The sequence below is a fragment of the Lolium rigidum genome, chromosome 4 (assembly GCF_022539505.1).
Source record: "Lolium rigidum isolate FL_2022 chromosome 4, APGP_CSIRO_Lrig_0.1, whole genome shotgun sequence".
NCBI classification, from domain to species: domain Eukaryota; kingdom Viridiplantae; phylum Streptophyta; class Magnoliopsida; order Poales; family Poaceae; genus Lolium; species Lolium rigidum.
In genome coordinates, this window is record NC_061511.1 from 71,949,287 (window position 1) to 71,969,940 (window position 20,654).

General features: G+C 40.1%; 1 protein-coding gene and 1 non-coding gene across 2 annotated transcripts; one reads left to right on the plus strand and one right to left on the minus strand.

Annotated features, from left to right (window-relative positions):
- Positions 1-8,827: 8,827 nt before the first annotated feature.
- Positions 8,828-14,858, minus strand: LOC124707967 (heparan-alpha-glucosaminide N-acetyltransferase-like). Its single transcript, XM_047239658.1, has 13 exons — positions 14,640-14,858; positions 14,409-14,546; positions 12,482-12,563; positions 12,294-12,370; positions 12,093-12,199; positions 11,365-11,497; positions 10,623-10,739; positions 10,405-10,496; positions 10,172-10,238; positions 10,000-10,078; positions 9,831-9,922; positions 9,468-9,611; positions 8,828-9,284 (listed from the first exon to the last, which is right to left on the minus strand). The coding sequence occupies exons 1-13, from the start codon at positions 14,838-14,840 to the stop codon at positions 9,144-9,146; spliced, it is 1,470 nt and encodes a 489-aa protein (XP_047095614.1). The 5' UTR covers positions 14,841-14,858; the 3' UTR covers positions 8,828-9,143.
- Positions 14,859-14,957: 99 nt separating this feature from the next.
- On the plus strand, positions 14,958-15,031 carry TRNAT-AGU. Its single transcript has one exon. It is a non-coding gene; the product is annotated as a tRNA-Thr (tRNA).
- The last annotated feature ends 5,623 nt before the right edge of the window (positions 15,032-20,654 follow it).

The window sequence follows — 20,654 nt, forward strand, 5'->3', positions numbered from 1 at the left end:
AAAATATCGCGTGACAAAGGGAATTGGTATCGTATGTGAATGGTTCATTCGATCACTAAAGTCATCGTTGAATATGTGGGAGCCATTATGGATCTCTAGATCCCGCTATTGGTTATTGGTCGGAGTGAGTACTCAACCATGTCCGCATAGTTCGCGAACCGTAGGGTGACACACTTAAAGTTGGATGTTGAAATGGTAGAACTTGAATATGGAATGGAGTTCGAATATTTGTTCGGAGTCTCGGATGAGATCCCGGACATCACGAGGAGTTCCGGAATGGTCCGGAGAATAAGATTCATATATAGGAAGTCATTTTATAAGATTTCAAACGATCCGGAAGGTTCTATGGAAGGTTCTAGAAGGTTCTAGAAAAGTCCGGAAGAAACCACTATGGAAGGCGGAGTCCCAAAGGGACTCCACCACCATGGACGGCCAACCCTAAAGGGAGAGGAGTCCCAAGTGGACTCCCCTAAGGGGGCCGTCCAACCCCCCACATGGAAGGGGGGAATCCCACCCCAAGTGGGATTCCCACCTTGGGTAGGTTTCCCTATCACATGGAAGGTTTTGGGTTCGGGTCTTATTCGGAGACTTGTAGTCCAACACTTGGGGCTTCCACCTATATAATGAGGGGCCAATGGGAGGGGGCCGGCCACCCCAACAAGCACAAGGTGGCCGCACCACCTCAAGTGGCCGGCGCCCCCCTCTCCCCAAACCCTAGCCGCCCCACTCCTCCACTTCCCGCACGCTTAGCGAAGCTCCGCCGGGTTTCTCCACCACCACCGACACCACGCCGTCGTGCTGTCGGATTCAAGAGGAGCTACTACTTCCACTGCCCGCTGGAACGGGGAGGTGGACGTCGTCTTCATCAACAACCGAACGTGTGACCGAGTACGGAGGTGCTGCCCGTTCGTGGCACCGTGATCAAGATCTTCTATGCGCTTTTGCAAGCGGCAAGTGAACGTCTACCGCAGCAACAAGAGCCTCATCTTGTAGGCTTTGGAATCTCTTCAAGGGTGAGACTCGATAATCCCCTCGTTGCTACCGTCTTCTAGATTGCATCTTGGCTTGGATTGCGTGTTCGCGGTAGGAAATTTTTTGTTTTCTATGCAATGAATCCCAACACTTGGAGGCCCAACACTGTCTACAGGAAAAGAAGCGTGAGTAGACATCAAGCTATTTTCTGGCGCCGTTGTCGGGGAGGAAAGGTAAAAGGCACTCACACTCTGGTCCCAGGTAACTAAGTTATTTTATGGTGCCGTTGTAAGTACTCGAAGCTATTTCCTTTAGATCCTGCAATTGCATCTTTTTGTTTCTTGTTTTTCACTAGTTAGGCATAATGGAAAGTAACAGTGAGCTTTTGAAGCTATTTCCTGAGTTAAGACATGGATTGTTTGCTGCAAAAATTAAAAAACCTATAGAATCTTATTTGCATGTTAGTAGCAATGATATTAGTATGAACGCTTTGAACACCATTGTTGCTAATGATATGGAAAATTCTAAGCTTGGGGAAGCTGGTTTTGATGAGCATGATATTTTTAGTCCCCCAAGCATTGAGGAGAAAATTTTCTTTGATGATACTTTGCCTCCCATTTATGATGATTATAATGATAGTGGTCTTTTGGTGCCACCTACTATGGAGAGTAAATTTTATTATGATTGTACTATGCCTCCTATATTTGATGATGGGAATAATAATGATAGCTACTTTGTTGAATTTGCTCCCACTACAACTAATAAAATTGATTATGCTTATGTGGAGAGTAATAATTTTATGCATATAGCTCATGATAAGAATGTTTCATTTGATAGTTATATTGTTGAGTTTGTTCATGATGCTACTAAAAATCTTTATGAGAGAGGACAATATGGTTGTAGAAATTTTCATGTTACTAAAACACCTCTCTTTTTGCTGAAAATCTTGAAGTTGCGCTTGTCTAGTCTTTCTATGCTTGTTGCATTATGTTTCATGAATTTGTTTATTTACAAGATTCCTATGCATAGGAAGTGGGTTAGGCTTAAATTTGTTTTGAATTTGCTTTTTGATGCTCTCTTTTGCTTCAACTCTTATTTCTTGCGAGTGCATCATTAAAATTGTTGAGCCCATCTTAATGGCTATAAAGAAAGCACTTCTTGGGAGATAACCCATGTTTTTATTTTACTACAGTAATTTTTTTTTTATATTTGAGTCTTGGAAGTTGTTACTACTGTAGAAACCTCTCCTTATCTTTATTTTATTGCATTGTTGTGCCAAGTAAAGTCTTTGATAGTAAAGATGATAGTAGATTTGGATTATTGCGCAGAAACAGATTTCTGTCTGTCACAAATTTGAGTAGTATTCTCTGTAGGTAACTCAGAACAATCTGCCAATTTACGTACGTGATCCTAAGATATGTACGCAACTTTCATTCAATTTGAGAATTTTCATCTGAGCAAGTTAAGTGCCCCAGAAAAATTCGTCTTTACGGACTGTTCTGTTTTGACAGATTCTGCCTTTTATTTCGCATTGCTTCTTTCGCTATGTTTGATGGATTTTTTTGTTTCATTAACTTTCAGTAGCATTGGGCAATGTCCAGAAGTGTTAAGAATGATTGTGTCACCTCTGAACATGTGAATTTTTGATTATGCACTAACCCTCTAATGAGTTTGTTTTGAGATTGGTGTGGAGGAAGTTTTCAAGGGTCAAGAGAGGAGGATGATATATGATTAAGCAGAGTAAAAGGTCTAAGCTTAGGGATGCCCCCGTGGTTCATCCCTGCATATTTCAAGAGGACTCAAGCGTCTAAGCTTGGGGATGCCCAAGGCATCCCCTTCTTCATCAACAATTTATCAGGTTTCTTCTATTGAAACTATATTTTTATTCCGTCACATCTTATGCACTTTACTTGGAGCGTCTGTGTGTTTCTATTTTTGTTTTTGTTTGAATAAATGCATGCTTGTGTGGGAGAGAGACACGCTCCGCTTGTTCATATGAACACTAGTGTTCTTAGCTTTACTTTTAATGTTCATGACGAAGGTTGGAAACAGAAAATGTTGCATGTGGTAGTGGTATAATGAAATACTTGCATAATCTTGTAGATCATTGAGCTTTGATAACTTGATTCTTTGCAAACGTTTTGAGGTATTTAGATGGTAAGGCTTGCTGGATAAATAAGTTAAAATTAGTAGTGGATTGTTGTCTTTAAGCTTGTGCCGTACTACAAACACTACTTAAATAGTTGAAGGTGTAGTTGGACTTGATAGCTTTCCATGTCTGAGAGTTCATCGTAATAACTAAGTTGTGCTGAAGGTCGAGGGAGCTACCGGGGTACTTGTGCCACCGTGAACGGCCCTCCTTGGAGTAAATTTTAATCATGCTCTTAATGATGAACCCTGCTAGTTGTTTGCAATAAGCTTGTGAGTTCTTTTTGACTAATGTTAAGCTACGGTTTTTGGCACTTCCACCATCCAAATTTGCTAGCCTCTTCGGTACTCGTGCATTGCCTTTTGCTCACATTGAGAATTGTGCATACTTCGCCAGTACATCCAAACCCGTGGGAGGACTTTCTCTTGTTCTCCTACACATAAGCCTATACATCTCCTCAAAACAGCCACCATACCTACCTCCCACAGCATTTCCATAGTTGTTCCGAGATATATTGCCATGCAACTTCCATTTTACATTACATGTTGTCATTTATTATTTATATATTGCTTTGCATGATTCTATACAGATTGATGTGTGGTTTACCCATGTTACGCTAGATCAGTGCACATCCTGCTACACTCGCGAGGCATACAGTTTTATACATCATGTTTTATTCATTATGAGTTATTTGTACCAAAAAGTGTGTTGTCATATTAGGATGTTGCCCCTAAAAGTGAAAAGAGCCATGGAGGCCATCAAAAAGAGAAAAAGAAAAAAAATAGAAAAGAAAAAAGAAAAAGAAAAAAAGAGAATAAAGAAAAGGGGGGCAACATTACTATCTTTTATCCACACTTGTACTCATGTTTTAGCACTTGCATTATTCATAGTCATCATTTGTGCTCATGTTTAGCACCTACACTCCATATGAGAGAGTTTTCATGTTTTACTAGTATAACTATGTGGGGAATTTACACTATAGAACTTGGGTTGTATATTCCAATGATGAGCCTCCTCAAAAAGTGCTCTAGGTCTTCATGAGCAACCAAGTTGGATGCACCCCCACTAGTTCCATTGGAGAGATTTCATACACATATAGCTCTATGTGCATCCGTTGCATGGCAATCACTACTCCTTGCATAGCTTCGATTATAAGACTTCCTCTCGTCTAATAATCACTTATAGCTTTGTAAGACTTTATTCCATTTGGCCTTCCAAACCCCCATTAACGTACTTTATGCCATAACATCCTGGTGCTAATACCAAATGCTTGCGCTCACCGGTTGAGTAGACTTCGAAACAGTTGATTCATGACGTTCATGTTTATGTTTACTTGACTGAATCCTTCTTATGTTGTGAAAATTTACTTGATGCTTGGAATGAAGGATAGAACTTCTACGCTGAATACTTAACACATCTTTAATGAACTTTGTACGGTTTCATGTCTTTGAAGCAATAGTTCATGAAAACTTCTAGCTTGTTTAACTCTTGCATTATCATCTCTTATATCAATATAGACATTTGCTTTGAGTGATTTGATCTCAGTTCACATGCTTTACATCATTATTGGATCAAGATTATGTTGGTAGCATGTCACTTCAGAAATTATCTTTGTTATCGTTTACCTACTCGAGGACGAGTAGGAACTAAGCTTGGGGATGCTGATACGTCTCCAACGTATCGATAATTTCTTATGTTCCATGCTTGTTTTATGACAATACCTACATGTTTTATACACACTTTATGTCATATTTATGCATGTTCTGGAACTAACCTATTGACGAGATGCCGAAGTGCCAGTTCCTGTTTTCTGCTGTTTTTGGTTTCAGAAATCCTAGTAAGGAAATATTCTCGGAATTGGACGAAATCAACGCCCAGAACCTTATATTTCAAGGAAGCTTCCAGAGCACCGAAGAGGCGCCAGAGGAGAGGCCCAGGGCCACCACACAAGGTGGCGGTGCGGCCCAAGGGGGGGCGCGCCCCCTGTTGTCTGGCTGCCTCATCAGCCCTCCGACTCCGATTCTCCGCCTATAAAAGCCTTCCTGACCTAAAAACTTCGGAGGAATAATCCACGGTACGAGAAACCTTCCAGAGCCGCCGCCATCGCGAAGCCAAGATCTGGGGGGACAGAAGTCTCTGTTCCGGCACGCCGCCGGGACGGGGAAGTGCCCCCGGAAGGCATCTCCATCGACACCACCGCCATCTTCATCACCGTTGCTGTCTCCCATGAGGAGGGAGTAGTTCTCCCTCGAGGCTAAGGGTTGTACCGGTAGCTATGTGGTTAATATCTCTCCCATGTATTTCAATACAATGATCTCATGAGCTGCCTTACATGATTGAGATTCATATGATGAGCTTTGTATCACTATTAATCTATGTGCTACTCTAGTGATGTTATTAAAGTACTCTATTCCTCCTCCATGATGTAATGGTGACGAGTGTGTGCATCATGTAGTACTTGGCGTAGTTTATGATTGTGATCTCTTGTAGATTATGAAGTTAACTATTACTATGATAGTATTGATGTGATCTATTCCTCCTTTCATAGCCTGATGGTGACAGTGTGCATGCTATGTTAGTACTTGGTATAATTGCATTGGTCTATCATGCACTCTAAGATTATTTAAATATGAACATCGGATGTTGTGGAGCTTGTTAACTCCGGCATTGAGGTGCTCTTGTAGCCCTACACAATTAATGGTGTTCATCATCCAACAAGAGAGTGTAGAGTGGTTTTATTATGTGATCAATGTTTAGAGTGTCCACTAGTGAAAGTATGATCCCTAGGCCTTGTTTCCAAATACTGCAATCATCGCTTATTCTATCGTTCTCATCGCATCTTTACTTCCTGCAACATTACCACCATCAAGCGCACGCCGACAAGCTATTTTCCGGCACCGTTGCTATCTGTTCATATTCATTCATACCACTTGTATTTCACTATCTCTTCGCCGAACTAGTGCACCTATACATCTGACAAGTGTATTAGGTGTGTTGGGGACACAAGAGACTTCTTGCATTGTGATCGCAGGGTTGCTTGAGAGGGATATCTTTGACCTCTTCATCCCTGAGTTCGATAAACCTTGGGTGATCCACTTAAGGGAAAACTTGCTGCTGTTCTACAAACCTCTGCTCTTGGAGGCCCAACACTGTCTACAGGAAAAGAAGCGTGAGTAGACATCAGGCGCCGTCACCTTCTTGAAGGCGTCGTCCAGACCCTTCCCCATGCCCCTTCTGGAGCAACGGGGGAAACCCTAGACCCAACTTGCTGGTGCAGGCAGCGGCGCCGCTGTAGCGTCGTTTCCTTCTTGAAGGCGCTGTTCGGGTTGCTCGTGGAGTCCCATGTCGGCAATTGGAGTCAAGACCGGTCGATGCTCGGAGCATGGGCTTCTTAGGCGCAATGTACACTAGCATCAACATTGCTTGGACGACGCTATCCTCAGTTCCGGCCATGCCCTGTTGTCCACCTGCCGACTTCTTCTAGGCAATTTGGGTGGGCGGTACGTCGACGTGTGCCACCCTCGAGCTAGAGTTTGCTTCAAGCTATTTTGCTTCAGTTGTGACGCGGCCTCGAGTCCGTGTGTCCCAATCCGGTGCCTTCTTGGCCAGTGGTTGGGCAAGGCCTATGTGCTTGTCGTGTGCTTTCGGGTGTGTTTTCGCCGAATGGTTTCATGTGTAAGGGTTTTGGGTCCGGTTTACCTCATAAACTGGATCAAAGTTGTTCCTCTTAAACTTAATACAATGACGTGCAGCTCTCCTGCGGGTTCTCAAAAAAAGAAGGCCCGTACCTAGAAAACTGTAATCTTTGAACACCACTATTGACGCTGGAAAAGAAGATCTCGTCGTCGAACAAAAGGCCCCGATCACTTATTGCAAACAATACCATCTCTATTGCGGGAAAACCAACAAGAAGACGCCTACCAAACCCTAACATAAACTACTGAAAATACTACTTTTATTGAGAGCTTCACACATAGATCAGGTTCCCCGCTCCTCCCGACACCGACGAAGTCGACCAGAGGAGGGGGGACCGATCTATGACGGAGGCTAAAGTGGAGTCGACTAGAGTTTTTTACACAGACTGTCTTCTCTAAAATAGGAGCATATGTGGTTCATGTGTTTTTAGACGCTCGGTTATTCTGATTGCCAACAACAAGGTTGATGCTTCGGCGTTATAGCGGCGCTATAGCGTATTTGGGGAGTGAACGCTACGCTATGCACATTTGGCTCACTATGGCGCTAATCACGCTATTAGCGGCTCTATGCGCGCTATTTTTCGTAGCGTTATAGCGGCGCTATTTTTATAGCGTTGTAGTGGTGCTATTTTCTACAAGAAAATGGAGCAACCGACTAGCTATGTTGGATCTTTTGTCTCATTCTAAACGTAGTCATTCAACCCGTTGAAAACCATAAAAGCACATCAACAATTCCCACTCATCCTCATACGACGCATACATGTTGAAGAAGAAGAATCAACATCACAACGAGTAATACTGATGCAATCTGCCTAAGAAAAAAAAGTTGGTTCTAATTTTTTATTATGATGAGCTGCAATATGCGGTTCTTCTTCTGAATCAGATGATGAATGAATGCATTATTCATCTAGTTCATCTCATTTTGATTAATTACTACTTCTGCTATGTAGTTGGCTCTTTAATTGTTTGCATATTGGGAGGTTAATTAGTTATCTACTTGTCCACTTATCTACTTTTTGGACTGATAAATCTTTATCTTTCAGTGCGACCAAGACTTTGTAATTTAATTTGTTGATCATTGTGATGTGGATAATTTTTGAGCTGCTGAAATCCTTAGTATATATACTATATTTGTTATTTTTAATTTTTTTTGTCAAACGCTATTTTGTAAAATAGCGCGCTATTAGCACGTTATAATCTTCATAACGTATTTTGGAATGCCACGCTATTTTGTTTAGCGCGCTATTTTTTTTCTTGGTTCAAACGCATCGCCATACAATTTTTTATTTATCCTTTTTGCAATTTCTAACCCAAAACCAATTTAAGCACACAGATAAATCATTTTACAATATTGTTTGTAAATGGAAATAAAATAATAACAAATTAAATAATTTGAAATTCAATTTGATCAACCCGCCAGCACTTTTTGTTTACGAATAGAATCCTAGCTTTAAAAGAAACATTAAACAATACAAAACATTTCAACAAAAACGATGACTCCTTTGAGCCTCCACATATTCTCTATGGAGTCAATTTGCAGTTGGTGATCTGCGTTTGTGTCACGGATTTCTACATGCATGAGGAGAAAATTAACTGTATCAACGACTGCTGACATTTTCACTGCCGCGTTCGAACGTTTGAATTGAGAATTTCAGGCCGCCCTTATCCACAATACTGAATCGGTACTTGCTGTCGCTTCACGGCCATTGAACCGACTCCGAGCCGGTAGAAGTCAGCTACACCGTACACACTAGGTGAAGAAATTTTTCTAAACCCAATCACGGAGCAGGCAACCTTTCTTTGTTCAGTATGATCTTCCGGTTTATTCTTCTATTTTGCCAGGTTTCACGATGAGTACTCTTTCACCATCGCTAGTACATCTCAAAACTATGTGATTTCCCGTTTTTCAAGTGAACTTGATTTGGCAACTCTTGCCTTTTTCTTCCAGACGATTTGGCTAACTCTACAATTTTGATTCATTCATGATTTGGTTAACCGACATGGCAAACTGTGGAGCAACCAACCAAACTTGCCCATCATTGACAACTTCCTATGTACAAATGCGATACAACTAAGGTGTCAAGTGGGATCCCGCGAAAATCTCACTTATACTTCATTTTGTGATTTCTAGTTCAAAATTTTGGCCACAATTTGAACTGCAGAAATCACAAAATGAACTATAAGTGGGATCTTGGTGGGACTCCACTTGCATCATACAATGGACCATGTTCAAACACATTAATTTTATGAACCAGTAGCTCTATCAACATTAGGTCAAAGGGCGAAAGGGTGTGTCAATCCAATATTACACAAGGGCGTAAATGTGTCTACAGTTTCAGGTATATGCCTTTCATGTGGAGGAAGCAGGCGGCCAGACACCAGAAAATTATCTCCACGAGGACGAACGCCAGTGTTCCCCAACGTTCCGAATGGAAGATGATCTGGAGCAGAGACTCGGTTGCATCCACCTGAAAGGCTTTTATTTTCTATCACGGGGTTCTCAGTCAGGGGTAACAGCTTCGGCGGATAATTTTCCAAGCCGATAAAACATGTGAGCAGCATGATACTTTGTGTGCACGACAACTTGTTATGAGCTCTATACATAATCTACAAGAAATATGGCAGGTGATGGAGATGCAGAAAACACGTACCAGGTTGTTCTCAGGCGACCGCCAGTAGAATCCCTGAATAAGTGTAGGGAAGAGCTCGCAAGCTGCCAGGACATAGACTATAAGCGCATTCATGCCCATCCACTGGAACAGAACTAATGGCTTCTTGATATGCATAACATCAACCTGCATGACATACAGGCTCTCAGACAGCAGCAGAAGCAGCAGCAGAAATTGCATTCATGACAGTCTAGTTTCTTGGATTAGGATGGGCAGCGACTGTCGGAGGTGTTACAGAAATAAGGTGATATCAGGACGAACGTACTATTCTTTTGGTGGTTCCGGAACTGACCTATAGTAACAACGTTACAAACAACAGTCAGAACCAAAGAATACTGAACTTACTACGTAGTACAGCACCAACAGAAGGAATCCAGACACTCCACCACTGAGCAACATGTAGCTCACTGTATAGAGAGGTTTGCTGAAAGGCATACCTACAAACCAACAAGCAGAACGTCTAACTCAAATCATGAACTGTTGCATGTTGCGCTCTTGCAGAATGTTGTGTTACCTAATAGTTGTAGTAAAAACCCTGAGACTGTTAACACTGTTGAAGCCACCAGCCATGACATCATTCGCTGTGAATGATTCTGCAGCAAAAGCAAGGTTATGGAAGTTTCGAAATGTTCGGTTCGAACAGACAGTCAAATGGTTCAAGATGCAACGCATTTCTTGCAGTGTACCTTGCAATGAATCAAAACATGCCCGAAATGCAACCCAACAAAGCAACTCACTGCAGCCATCAACGTACTGTAAAACCAAAAGGGAAAGGCGGTGAGGGGGGTTATGTTCAAATTTTCTACAAGACATGTCAATACTCCTATTGGGTTAACACTGGGTGGAACAATAAACAAGTATGGTATGAATAGGCATTCAGTTGGCAATTAATTGGGAAATAAACGATATATATAACTACCTTAGTAAACCCTCGGGATCAAATGGAGCAAGACACCAGTCTGGGGCATTTGGAGGAAGTGGTCCATAATCAGGGGAGTTAGCGCTGCATTCCTATGGATGAATGAAAAAAAAAATTGACCATTAAGATATGTTGTATCATATAGAGAAGTTGCCTTACTCTTTGGTGTTGAAGTCATGGAGAACAAAACAGTAGCAGACTATGTCTTGAACAATAACCTTAGTCCTTTTGTAGACAGGGTTCTTGTACAGGTGATTTTCACCGAGCAAAAATCGATCAACGAAGCCAACTGCATTGCAAGGGGGTCCAAGACTACCTCTAACGTCACAGTGGATCTGCAAGTTGACAAAAGAAGTGAACAAAATAGATATGATGATTACTTGTTAAACAGTAATTTAAAGGTGTTCTAAAGGCACCAACAGGGAGAGAAATTGTAAACACTTGTCAGTATCAGGGTTTCAAATCCCACCAGTAACTGGTAAAATCCAATAAATGCTGGTAGGAACGGACTTAGAAAGGCAGTTGACATTTATTAATTTGGGAAAAGAATCAAAATTGAATTCCTGGTTCCCCATTGTAACCATCTGAGAAACTCTTTTTTGATTATACCCTCAGTTTAAGTGTAGGTGCGGGAAGAATGGGGGCAAGGTTCAGAATTTGTTTCCTACAGTACCAATTCCATGGAAAATGCAAGAACAAAACAATGTGGACAAGATGATGAATGCTGCGATCTGAATCTTGAAATCATATTAAAAGCTTTCAATTTTAATTACAAAGAAAATCGGTTCTGTCAAAGCATATTTAGTGGAGATACACCAAGTGAGAAAAATTGTACGGCAATAGTGTTTGAGAAGTGTCATCTGTTCAAACATGTAGCACATATAAACAATTGTCATGTTCTTAAAGCCTTGAGATCATACAACAAGGTAATTAGGTATTAGTAGAGGGTTATCATCTTACCGTTTTGAATCCTACTTCATTGCTTGGATTTGAAAAGGTTGAATTGCTAGTTTGAACTTTAAATTCCCAATTTGAAACATAAAGGCCAAATACTAAGCTGATATAAAGAGCTGAAATCATTATGGCCATGATCCTTCAGAAGATAAACAGATGTAAGTACTGGTACAGATACATGTGCAGTGTTTTGTGTTAAAATAATTCTTAATAATCTACATAACTGATCTCTGAAGTACACCCAGACTACTAGTATATTTCATTAGTATACAGCAATGAGTTATGTAACCACATCTAGAAGTTCAACAGACAGAACAAAGGAGCCAAAATTTCAAATAAAGGGCCTTCTGGTTCCTGCTTTTGAGAAAAAATCCATATAAAGGGCCTTATAAAATATGAAGACAACGTTCTGAAATAGACAACTAAACATCTTTTTTTTGCCACTAAAAATATTACACTGCCTCAAAAAAATCATTGAAAAAGTTATGTGTAGGTAGAGCTCAATTTATGGAAATCACAGGACATCTAGAGCGTAAGCACAAGGATTGGATTACATACGCCCAAACTACTTACTACAGACTCAAGAGGAATTTAAAGACTACAAAAATGAATATTTCCATAATAAAATGTAACCCTTGTTGACATGTACAAAATACTCAGTACCTACACAAGAGGAATTCAAGGACTACAAAAATGAATATTTCCATAGTAAAATTTTGCCTTTATTGACTAACCACTCCATGTAGTATTTCTTCATGTATGATACTGGTGAATCCACCAAAGTATTGTTGACGAGCCAAATCTCAGCTATTGCTGCTAGAAAGTACCCAATAGCTATTCTCTATGAAAAAATAACAAGTAAAAATGTTGAAATAACAGTAAACAGAAATAAAAGAATAGAAATGTGCGAAAAAAAGATGTAGTATATACATTACCTGTAACACACCTAGCCATCGAATATGATCCAAATCAACGCCATAAGTTAAATTGTGTCGTCCATGAATGTATCCTCCTACAATTAAAAGAATAATATAAAAACATAAAACTACAGCCCAAATAAATGACATAACATGGGGTTAAATGATCACAGTCTGGCTGGCAAAGTAATAGGGATAAGTATAACCTTGCAAAATTATGCCCAAGATGAAAAGCTTGATAGCCCTATATGCAGCCTTCTTAGATGTCGCTATCTTGTTTGGTGTTTTCTGTAGTGCACCATCAATATTGTGAGATGTTATTCTAACAAAAGTTGGGCAGTGGTCAAATTGCAGAATGAGTAAGAACATCCAGGGGAAGATATACAAATCAGATGTATCCTAAGGAGCCGAGCATAACAGACACAGGGACTAAATTTGTTCTTAGCAACTGAAGTGTCCAGTCTCAGGTGTAAATGCCATAACATAGTTTAACGTTTAAAGCACAACAACATCAACATCAAAGCCTTTTCACAAACAAGTTGGGCTAGGTTAGATATGAAAACCAGTAGAAACCACATAAGGAAACCAACACCACTGAAGTCGCATCTCATGTACTCGGTTTGGTCCTACTAAATCTAAACCCCTCGGATTCCAAAGTCTGCCTCCATAGCTCTAACTTCCTATTTACGTCTAGTAGCATTACATCATCAGCAAAGAGCATACACCAAGGAATATCTCCTTTGTGTATACCCCGCTATAAAATCCTGGGTATCTGATGATGGAATGGTTGGTGAAGAACCTAGGAATGAAGATTTTCAACAAATTTCAGAACGAAATGGTGGGGAAATTTAAAAGATTGTGTTACGGAGGTTTATGACAATCTATTGGCCATATGAATATGACCTATCTCACTACTGCAGATATTACGACGAACCATTAATTCATAGTTTCCCACCATTAAACCATAGCATCTGACGACAAAAAATAGCTGGCACAGAACCTGGGAATGGGAAGGTTCAGAAAATTTTGGTGGGGACTGGTAACAAGATTCGATGGGTAAGTTTATTTTGGAAATGTTTACAACTTTTAATTTTGCTGTTCAACATTTCATCTCCAAAACACCCTTATATTTCGCTGTTCGACAACTTGTAACTTTGACTACAGTTTGTGCTTATAACATGTCCCAAAAATTTATATAAATATATATGAAATGGAAGAGATTTCCAAGATGAATGCAACATCATTTATACATTCTGGAACAGTATAGTTTTGTACATACTAATGGTCAAAGTTGTGCATCAAAGACCGTGCAAAAAAAGTGTGCCTTATATTTTGGGATGGAGGGAGTATCAGTCAGTAATTGCTATAACCCTGATTCGTTACCATTCTCTTCATCATATTCCTTGTCCGCTTATGTCATGCACTTGTTCCAATAAAGATTAGTAGAACGCATTGGTCTTCATCAAATATAATGTCGTTATAAACTGGCAGTATTGTTCTGAGCATTGCAAGTAGGGATCATATTGTATTCAAGGGTCAACAAAACCGCTGGTTCAAGAAATCCAGTAAGACCAATTACAGATCATATACGTAAATTGACTTTTTGCATTGTTTCCACATAATTTCTTGGGTTATACATTTCATTATACGATAATCGTAATTTCATAGAGAACAATATAGTGTGCCAGGTTACTTATAGGTTTGTAGTTTAACACAATTTTACCGCCTTACTGTTTCTTCAACTACTGCGTACATCTTCAACCAGCCATGCTGTTTCTTCGACTACTGAGCCAGTTGACCACTGATGTAGCTTTGTTTCTTAATCATGATTTGTATCTGCCCTCCACCATAGATGGGTTCTCACATTCCAAGGTATGACTGTATGAGGGAATTGCAGCACAAGGGACAACTGTTCCTATTTCAGTTAACAATCTAATCATTCATCCTATTTTTAATCTAATATCATCCGACACCTTAAGTATCTCACGGGTGCCATTTTACCATATGAATTTCCAAGCAGCGTAAAATAAGTTCCTAATTGTGGGCATGACCAAGAGGCAAGAGCTACAAACACTATTTTGGATTCTGAAGCATGCCAAATTCTGTAGATCGTCGCAGAGATTTCCGGTATACCTTGAAGACGAGGGCCGCGGAGACGCCGATGATGAAGAGGAAGGCGGGCATGACGAAGTCCGCCACGGTCACCCCCAACCACGGCGCGTGGTTTATCCCCGGCCACGCCCCGCCGGCGTCGTCCACGAGTATCATCATCTGCGCAAGTGCAAACACCAGCAGTCACGATTGGCACGAAAGCTCGAAGAGACGGAGACAAAAGCTGTGGGAGGCGGCTAGGATTCTACTGACGGCGACGGTGAGGCCGCGGAACACGTCGAGCGAGGCCACCCGCTGCGGCTTCTGCTGCTCGGGCTTCGCGTCGGTCCCTGGCGGCTGCGGCGGTAAGGGGGGTTCGGGGTAGGGGTGAATCTCGTTGGTGGGTGCGAGGAGGGGTCGTCGGCGGTCGACCTCGTCTCCATCGCCGGCGATGGCGACGACGGAGGCGTCCATTTTGGGGATCTTCTGTTGCTGTCGTGCACGGAGTACTGAGTGTGTGCAAGACGGCAAAGACCGAAATAATTTGTATTCTTAGTTTCTATAGACTGTAAGCAAATTGAAATCAAAGCAGCTCTCGTAGCTCAGTTGGTTAGAGCACCCGTTTAGTAAGCGGGAGGTCTTGAGTTCAACTCTCAACGAGAGCATTTCATTTTTGTTCTACTTTTTAGCAGGAAATTATAATTAATCCCTTTATTTTCTCCCTTCTCAATATTTATGCCAGCTTCGTGATGTACGAAACCATTTAAAATATCTTCAACTCATCTTAACGACAAGCATTTTTGTTCTAATTAATCCCTTTATTTTCTCCTTTCTCAATATCTATGCCAGCTTCGGATGTACGAAACCATTTAAAAAATCTTCAACTCATCTTAACGACAAGCATTTTTGTTCTACTTTTTAGCAGGAAACTATAATTAATCCCTTCATTTTCTTCCTTCTCAATATCTATGCTAGCTTCATGATGCACAAATCCGTTTAAAATATCTTTAACTCATCTTAGCGATAAGCATTTTGTTCTACTTTTTAGCAGGAAATTTTAATTAATCCCTTCATTTTCTCCCTTCTCAATATCTATGCCAACTTCATGATGTACGAAACCGTTTGAAAATCTTCAACTCATCTTAGTGACAAGCATCCGGCCTCTTATTTCCTACTTCGATGCAACCTCATTTAATTTTTATTTAGCTGAAAATTACTTTAAATATATAAAAAATGTTAATATAGAATTTGTATTATTAGAAAGTGTTTTAATACAATACAACAATACTAATTACGTATAATATAGGCAACGATATTAATTAAGTTTAACATATATTCAATTTATCTAAGCGACAAGCATCTGGCCTCTTCTTTCCTACTTCACGGGCCCTAAATCGCCTTGTAAGAGACCCGTTCCAAGATAAATTAAGGTAAATGTTGATGGATCGTTTCATCTTGATGTATATGCGGGATTTGTGGGTGCTGTTTTGAGGGACATGATTGAAAACTTTGTAGCGGCATCAACTATTTATATTCCAAATATAGCATTTGCGTCGATGGCAGGAAACTATAACAACAAATAATTTAATTCCTTCATTTTCTTCCTTCTCAATATCTGTGGCAGCTTCATGTTGTAAGACTATAGTAAATTATAAACCTTCGACATGTTCTGTAGGACGGAGGGAGTAATAATTTAATCCCTTCGATTTCTCTCCGCTCCATATCTATGACAGCTTCATGTTGTACAAAACCATTTAAAATATATTCAACTCATCTTAGCGACAAGCCTCTGTTCTCTTCTTTCCTACTCCATGCGTCCTAAATCTCTTTGGAAGAGATCGTTCTAAAACAAATTAAGGTAAATGTTGATGGATCATTTCATCTTAATGAATATACAGGATCTGTGAGTGCAGTTTTGTGGGACACGCTTGGAAACTTTGTAAGGGCATCAACTATTTATATTCCAAATATAGCATATATGTCAATGCCTGAAGCTGTGGCGATAAGGAAAGGGTTAGCTCTGGCTAATCGTATAGGATACAATAATGTGCTGACCGAACCATTCAAAATATATTCAATCATCTTAGCGATAAGCATATGGTCTCTTCTTTCCTACTCCATAGGTCCTAAATCATCTTGGAAGAGACTAGTTCCAAGACAAATTAAGTCAAATGTTGATGGATTGTTTCATCTTGATGAATATGCAAGATCTGTGGGTGTTGTTTTGAGGGACACATTAGAAAACTTTGTAGCGGCATCAACTATTTATATTACAAGTATAGCATTTGCGTCGATGGCTAAAGCTTTGGCGATGAGGGAGGGGTTAGCCCTGGCTAACCGTCTAGGATACAACAACAGGCTGATGGTCAGATTCAACTAAAACCGTTGAAGCCTGTTCAGGCAACAAAATGTGGTGGGGCCAGGCCTCGGCTATGTATTAATTTGGTGTCTCTTATAGGATGCGCAAGTTCAAGCATTTTCCAAGAGAAGCCAAAGAAGTTTCTATGAGCTAGCTAGAGAGTGTTTTGCAAATAAAGTTTCTTGTAATAGGGTCGATGAGCCCCCTAACCTTATTCTTAGCAAACTTGTGAACGATGTAATTATTGTTGATAATTAATAAAATCTCACATCAAAAATCTGTTGTTTCTCTAAAAAAAAAAATACTCCATGCGTCCTCATTTTTAGTGTTTTTCCTTTAGCTAAAAATTACTCTAAATATGTTAAAATTATTGATATAAAATTAGCAACATTAGAAGGTATTTTAATACAAATCCAACAATAATAATTTAATCTCTTCATTTCTCTATTTTCTATATTTATGCTAGCTTCATGTTGTACAGAATCGTTCAAAACATCTTCAACTCATCTTAGAGATAAGCATTCCGTCTCTTCTTTCCTACTCCATGCGTCCTCATTTTTCGTATTTTTCTTCAGCTAAAAATTACTATAATTATATAAAGATTAATGATATAAAATGGGCATCATAAGAAAGTATTTTTAATACAATTCCAGTGATAGTAATTACGTGAAACATAGGAAATATTTTGTTGCTCATTTTTTCGGTCAAAATTCACCTTAAAATATAAGTGGGCCTTATTCATCAAAACAGAGGTATTATATTGGCATTTTAAAGCTAGAATTGCCATTGTTTCTGTTTTACACAATACTAGTTTTGCTTCCTTCTTTCTAAATGTCTCTTTCAAGTCATTAGTTTTGATTGGGTGACAACGATTCATTAATCGATCATTATGCGATGGGAACGTGCCCCAAAAGTTGACGATGCATTGAGTGAGCATTGGGCAGGAGGAACTAACGCCTTTGTTTATGCAAGGAATATTTCTATAATTTGAAAATTTAAATTACATTATCTTTTAAATTGTTAATTCAATCGATGATCTGTCTTCATTGCTAGTTTCGTCTCAAAGATGATTTCAAAATAAGATCCCATCTTAATATGTTTTGAAAGTTTTCTTTTTCACTGCTAGATGCCAGGTTGTTGTGTCGCACTTATCATATATTAACTAAATAATAGCTTCCACCAAAAATGCATGCAAACAAAAAGAGCTAAGGGAAACCTAGCATTTGTGAAAAGCAGGACCCATCACTGAGTTCGGTTCCCCTCATCTCCCGTGGATGTTTGACATCAGAAGATGAGAAGACAATTGGACTTACTTCTAAAGCGTAGTATTTTTTATTGGGATATATTTGTCTCTCCCTTTGTGATATGTTTTCATGGCGAGAACGATGTCAGAATGAATAAAAAGCCCACGACTCTATATGGTCTTGGCGTAACTAGAGTCCAAACTGGAGAAAATTATGATTGGCATCATTCCTCTAATTTACGCACCGTCACTTCAATATTATTTCTTCATTTGTAGAGAAATAGTAAAAAATGTTGGTGTCACTTTGACGCCGATCAATACATGCTAGTTCTATCCTTTTATGTAACCGTTGTGGCTAGCATGGTTGAAAGAACATCTCTTAGTTTATAGTTTTGAATGTTTGAGGACAATATATGTGATACACTAATGTGTGTTGAGATAGTGCAGATCTTATATATATATGGTTAAATTTGTGTGGAGAAACATGAGAAAAAGAAGCAGGAAAATAGTACCAGGCCGGATAATTCAGGCCGGATATTTGTAAAATATCCGGCACCTGAAAATCGGCTAAGAACTTTGTGGCGAAGCTCTCAGTACTCCCTGCTTGTACGAGTAAAGCACACGTCCGTTGGGAACCCCAAGAGGAAGATATGATGCGTGCAGCGGCGAGTTTTCCCTCAATAAGAAACCAAGGTTATCGAACCAGTAGGAGTCAAGAAGCACGTGAAGGTTGATGGTGGCGGAGTGTAGTGCGGCGCAACACCGGGGATTCCGGCGCCAACGTGGAACCTGCACAACACAATCAAAGTATTTTGCCCCAACGTAGGTTGTCAATCTCACCGGCTTGCTGTAACAAAGAATTAGATGTATAGTGTGGAAGATGATGTTTGCGAAGAACAGTAAGAACGAGTATTGCAGTAGATTGTATTCGATGTAAAAGAATGGACCGGGGTCCACAGTTCACTAGTGGTGTCTCTCCAATAAGATAAATAGCATGTTGGATGAACAAATTACAGTTAGGCAATTGACAAATAAAGAGGGCATGACAATGCACATACATATCATGATGAGTAGTGTGAAATTCAATTGGGCATTACGACAAAGTACATAGACCGCTATCCGGCACGCATCTATGACTAAAAAGTCCACCTTCAGGTTAGTATCCGCACCCCTTCCAGTATTAAGTTGCAAACAACAGACAATTGCATTAAGTATGGTGCGTAATGTAATCAACACAAATATCTTTAGACAAAGCATTGATGTTTTATCCCTAGTGGCAACAAAGACATCCACAACCTTAGAACTTTCTCATCATCGTCCCAGATTAAATGGAGGCATGAACCCACTATCGAGCATAAATACTCCCTCTTGGAGTTACAAGTATCAACTTGGCCGTAGCCTCTACTAGCAACGGAGAGCATGCAAGATCTTAAACAACACATATATGATAGATTGATAATCAACATAACATAGTATTCCATATTCATCGGATCCCAACAAACGCAACATGTAGCATTACAAATAGATGATCTTGATCATGTTAGGCAGCTCACAAGATCCAACAATGATAGCACATGAGGAGAAGACGACCATCTAGCTACTGCTATGGACCCATAGTCCAGGGGTGAACTACTCACACATCAATCCGGAGGCGATCATGGTGATAAAGAGTCCTCCAGGAGATGATTCCCCTCTCCGGCAGGGTGCCGGAGGAGATCTCCTGAATCCCCCGAGATGGGATTGGCAGCGGCGGCGTCTCTGGAAGGTTTTTCGTATCGTGGCTCTCGGTACTGGGGTATTCGCGACGAAGGCTTTAAGTAGGCGGAAGGGTAGGTTTAGGAGCGTCATGAGGGGCCCACACAACAGGGCGGCGCGGGCCCCTCCTTGGACGCGCCGCCTTAGTGTGGCGCCACCTCGTGGCCCCACTTCGTATCTCCTTCGGTCTTCTGGAAGCTTCATGGAAAAATAAGACCCTGGGCGTTGATTTCGTCCAATTCCGAGAATATTTCCTTTGTAGGATTTTTGAAACCAAAAACAGCAGAAAACAACAACTGGCTCTTCGGCATCTTGTCAATAGGTTAGTGCCGGAAAATGCATAAATATGACATAAAGTGTGTATAAAACATGTGAGTATCATCAATAAAGTAGCATGGAACATAAGAAATTATAGATACGTTTGAGACGTATCAAGCATCCCCAAGCTTAGTTCCTACTCGTCCTCGAGTAGGTAAACGATAACAAAGATAATTTATGAAGTGACATGCTATCATAATCTTGATCAATACTATTGTAAGCATATGTAATGAATGAAGTGATTCGAAGCAATGGTAAAGACAATGGTTAAACAACTGAATTATATAGCAAAGACTGTTCATGAATAGTACTTTCAAGACAAGCATCAATAAGTCTTGCATAAAAGTTAACTCATAAAGCAATAGATTCATAGTAGAAAGTTTTGAAGCAACACAAAGGAAGATATAAGTTTCAGCAGTTGCTTTCAACTTCAACATGTTTATCTCATGGATAATTATCAACACAAAGTAATATGATGAATGCAAATATGCAAGTATGTAAGAATCAATGCACAGTTGACACAAGTGTTTGCTTCTAAGATGGAAGGAAATAGGTAAACTGACTCAACATAAAAGTAGAAGAATGGCCCTTCGAAGAGGGAAGCATGGATTGC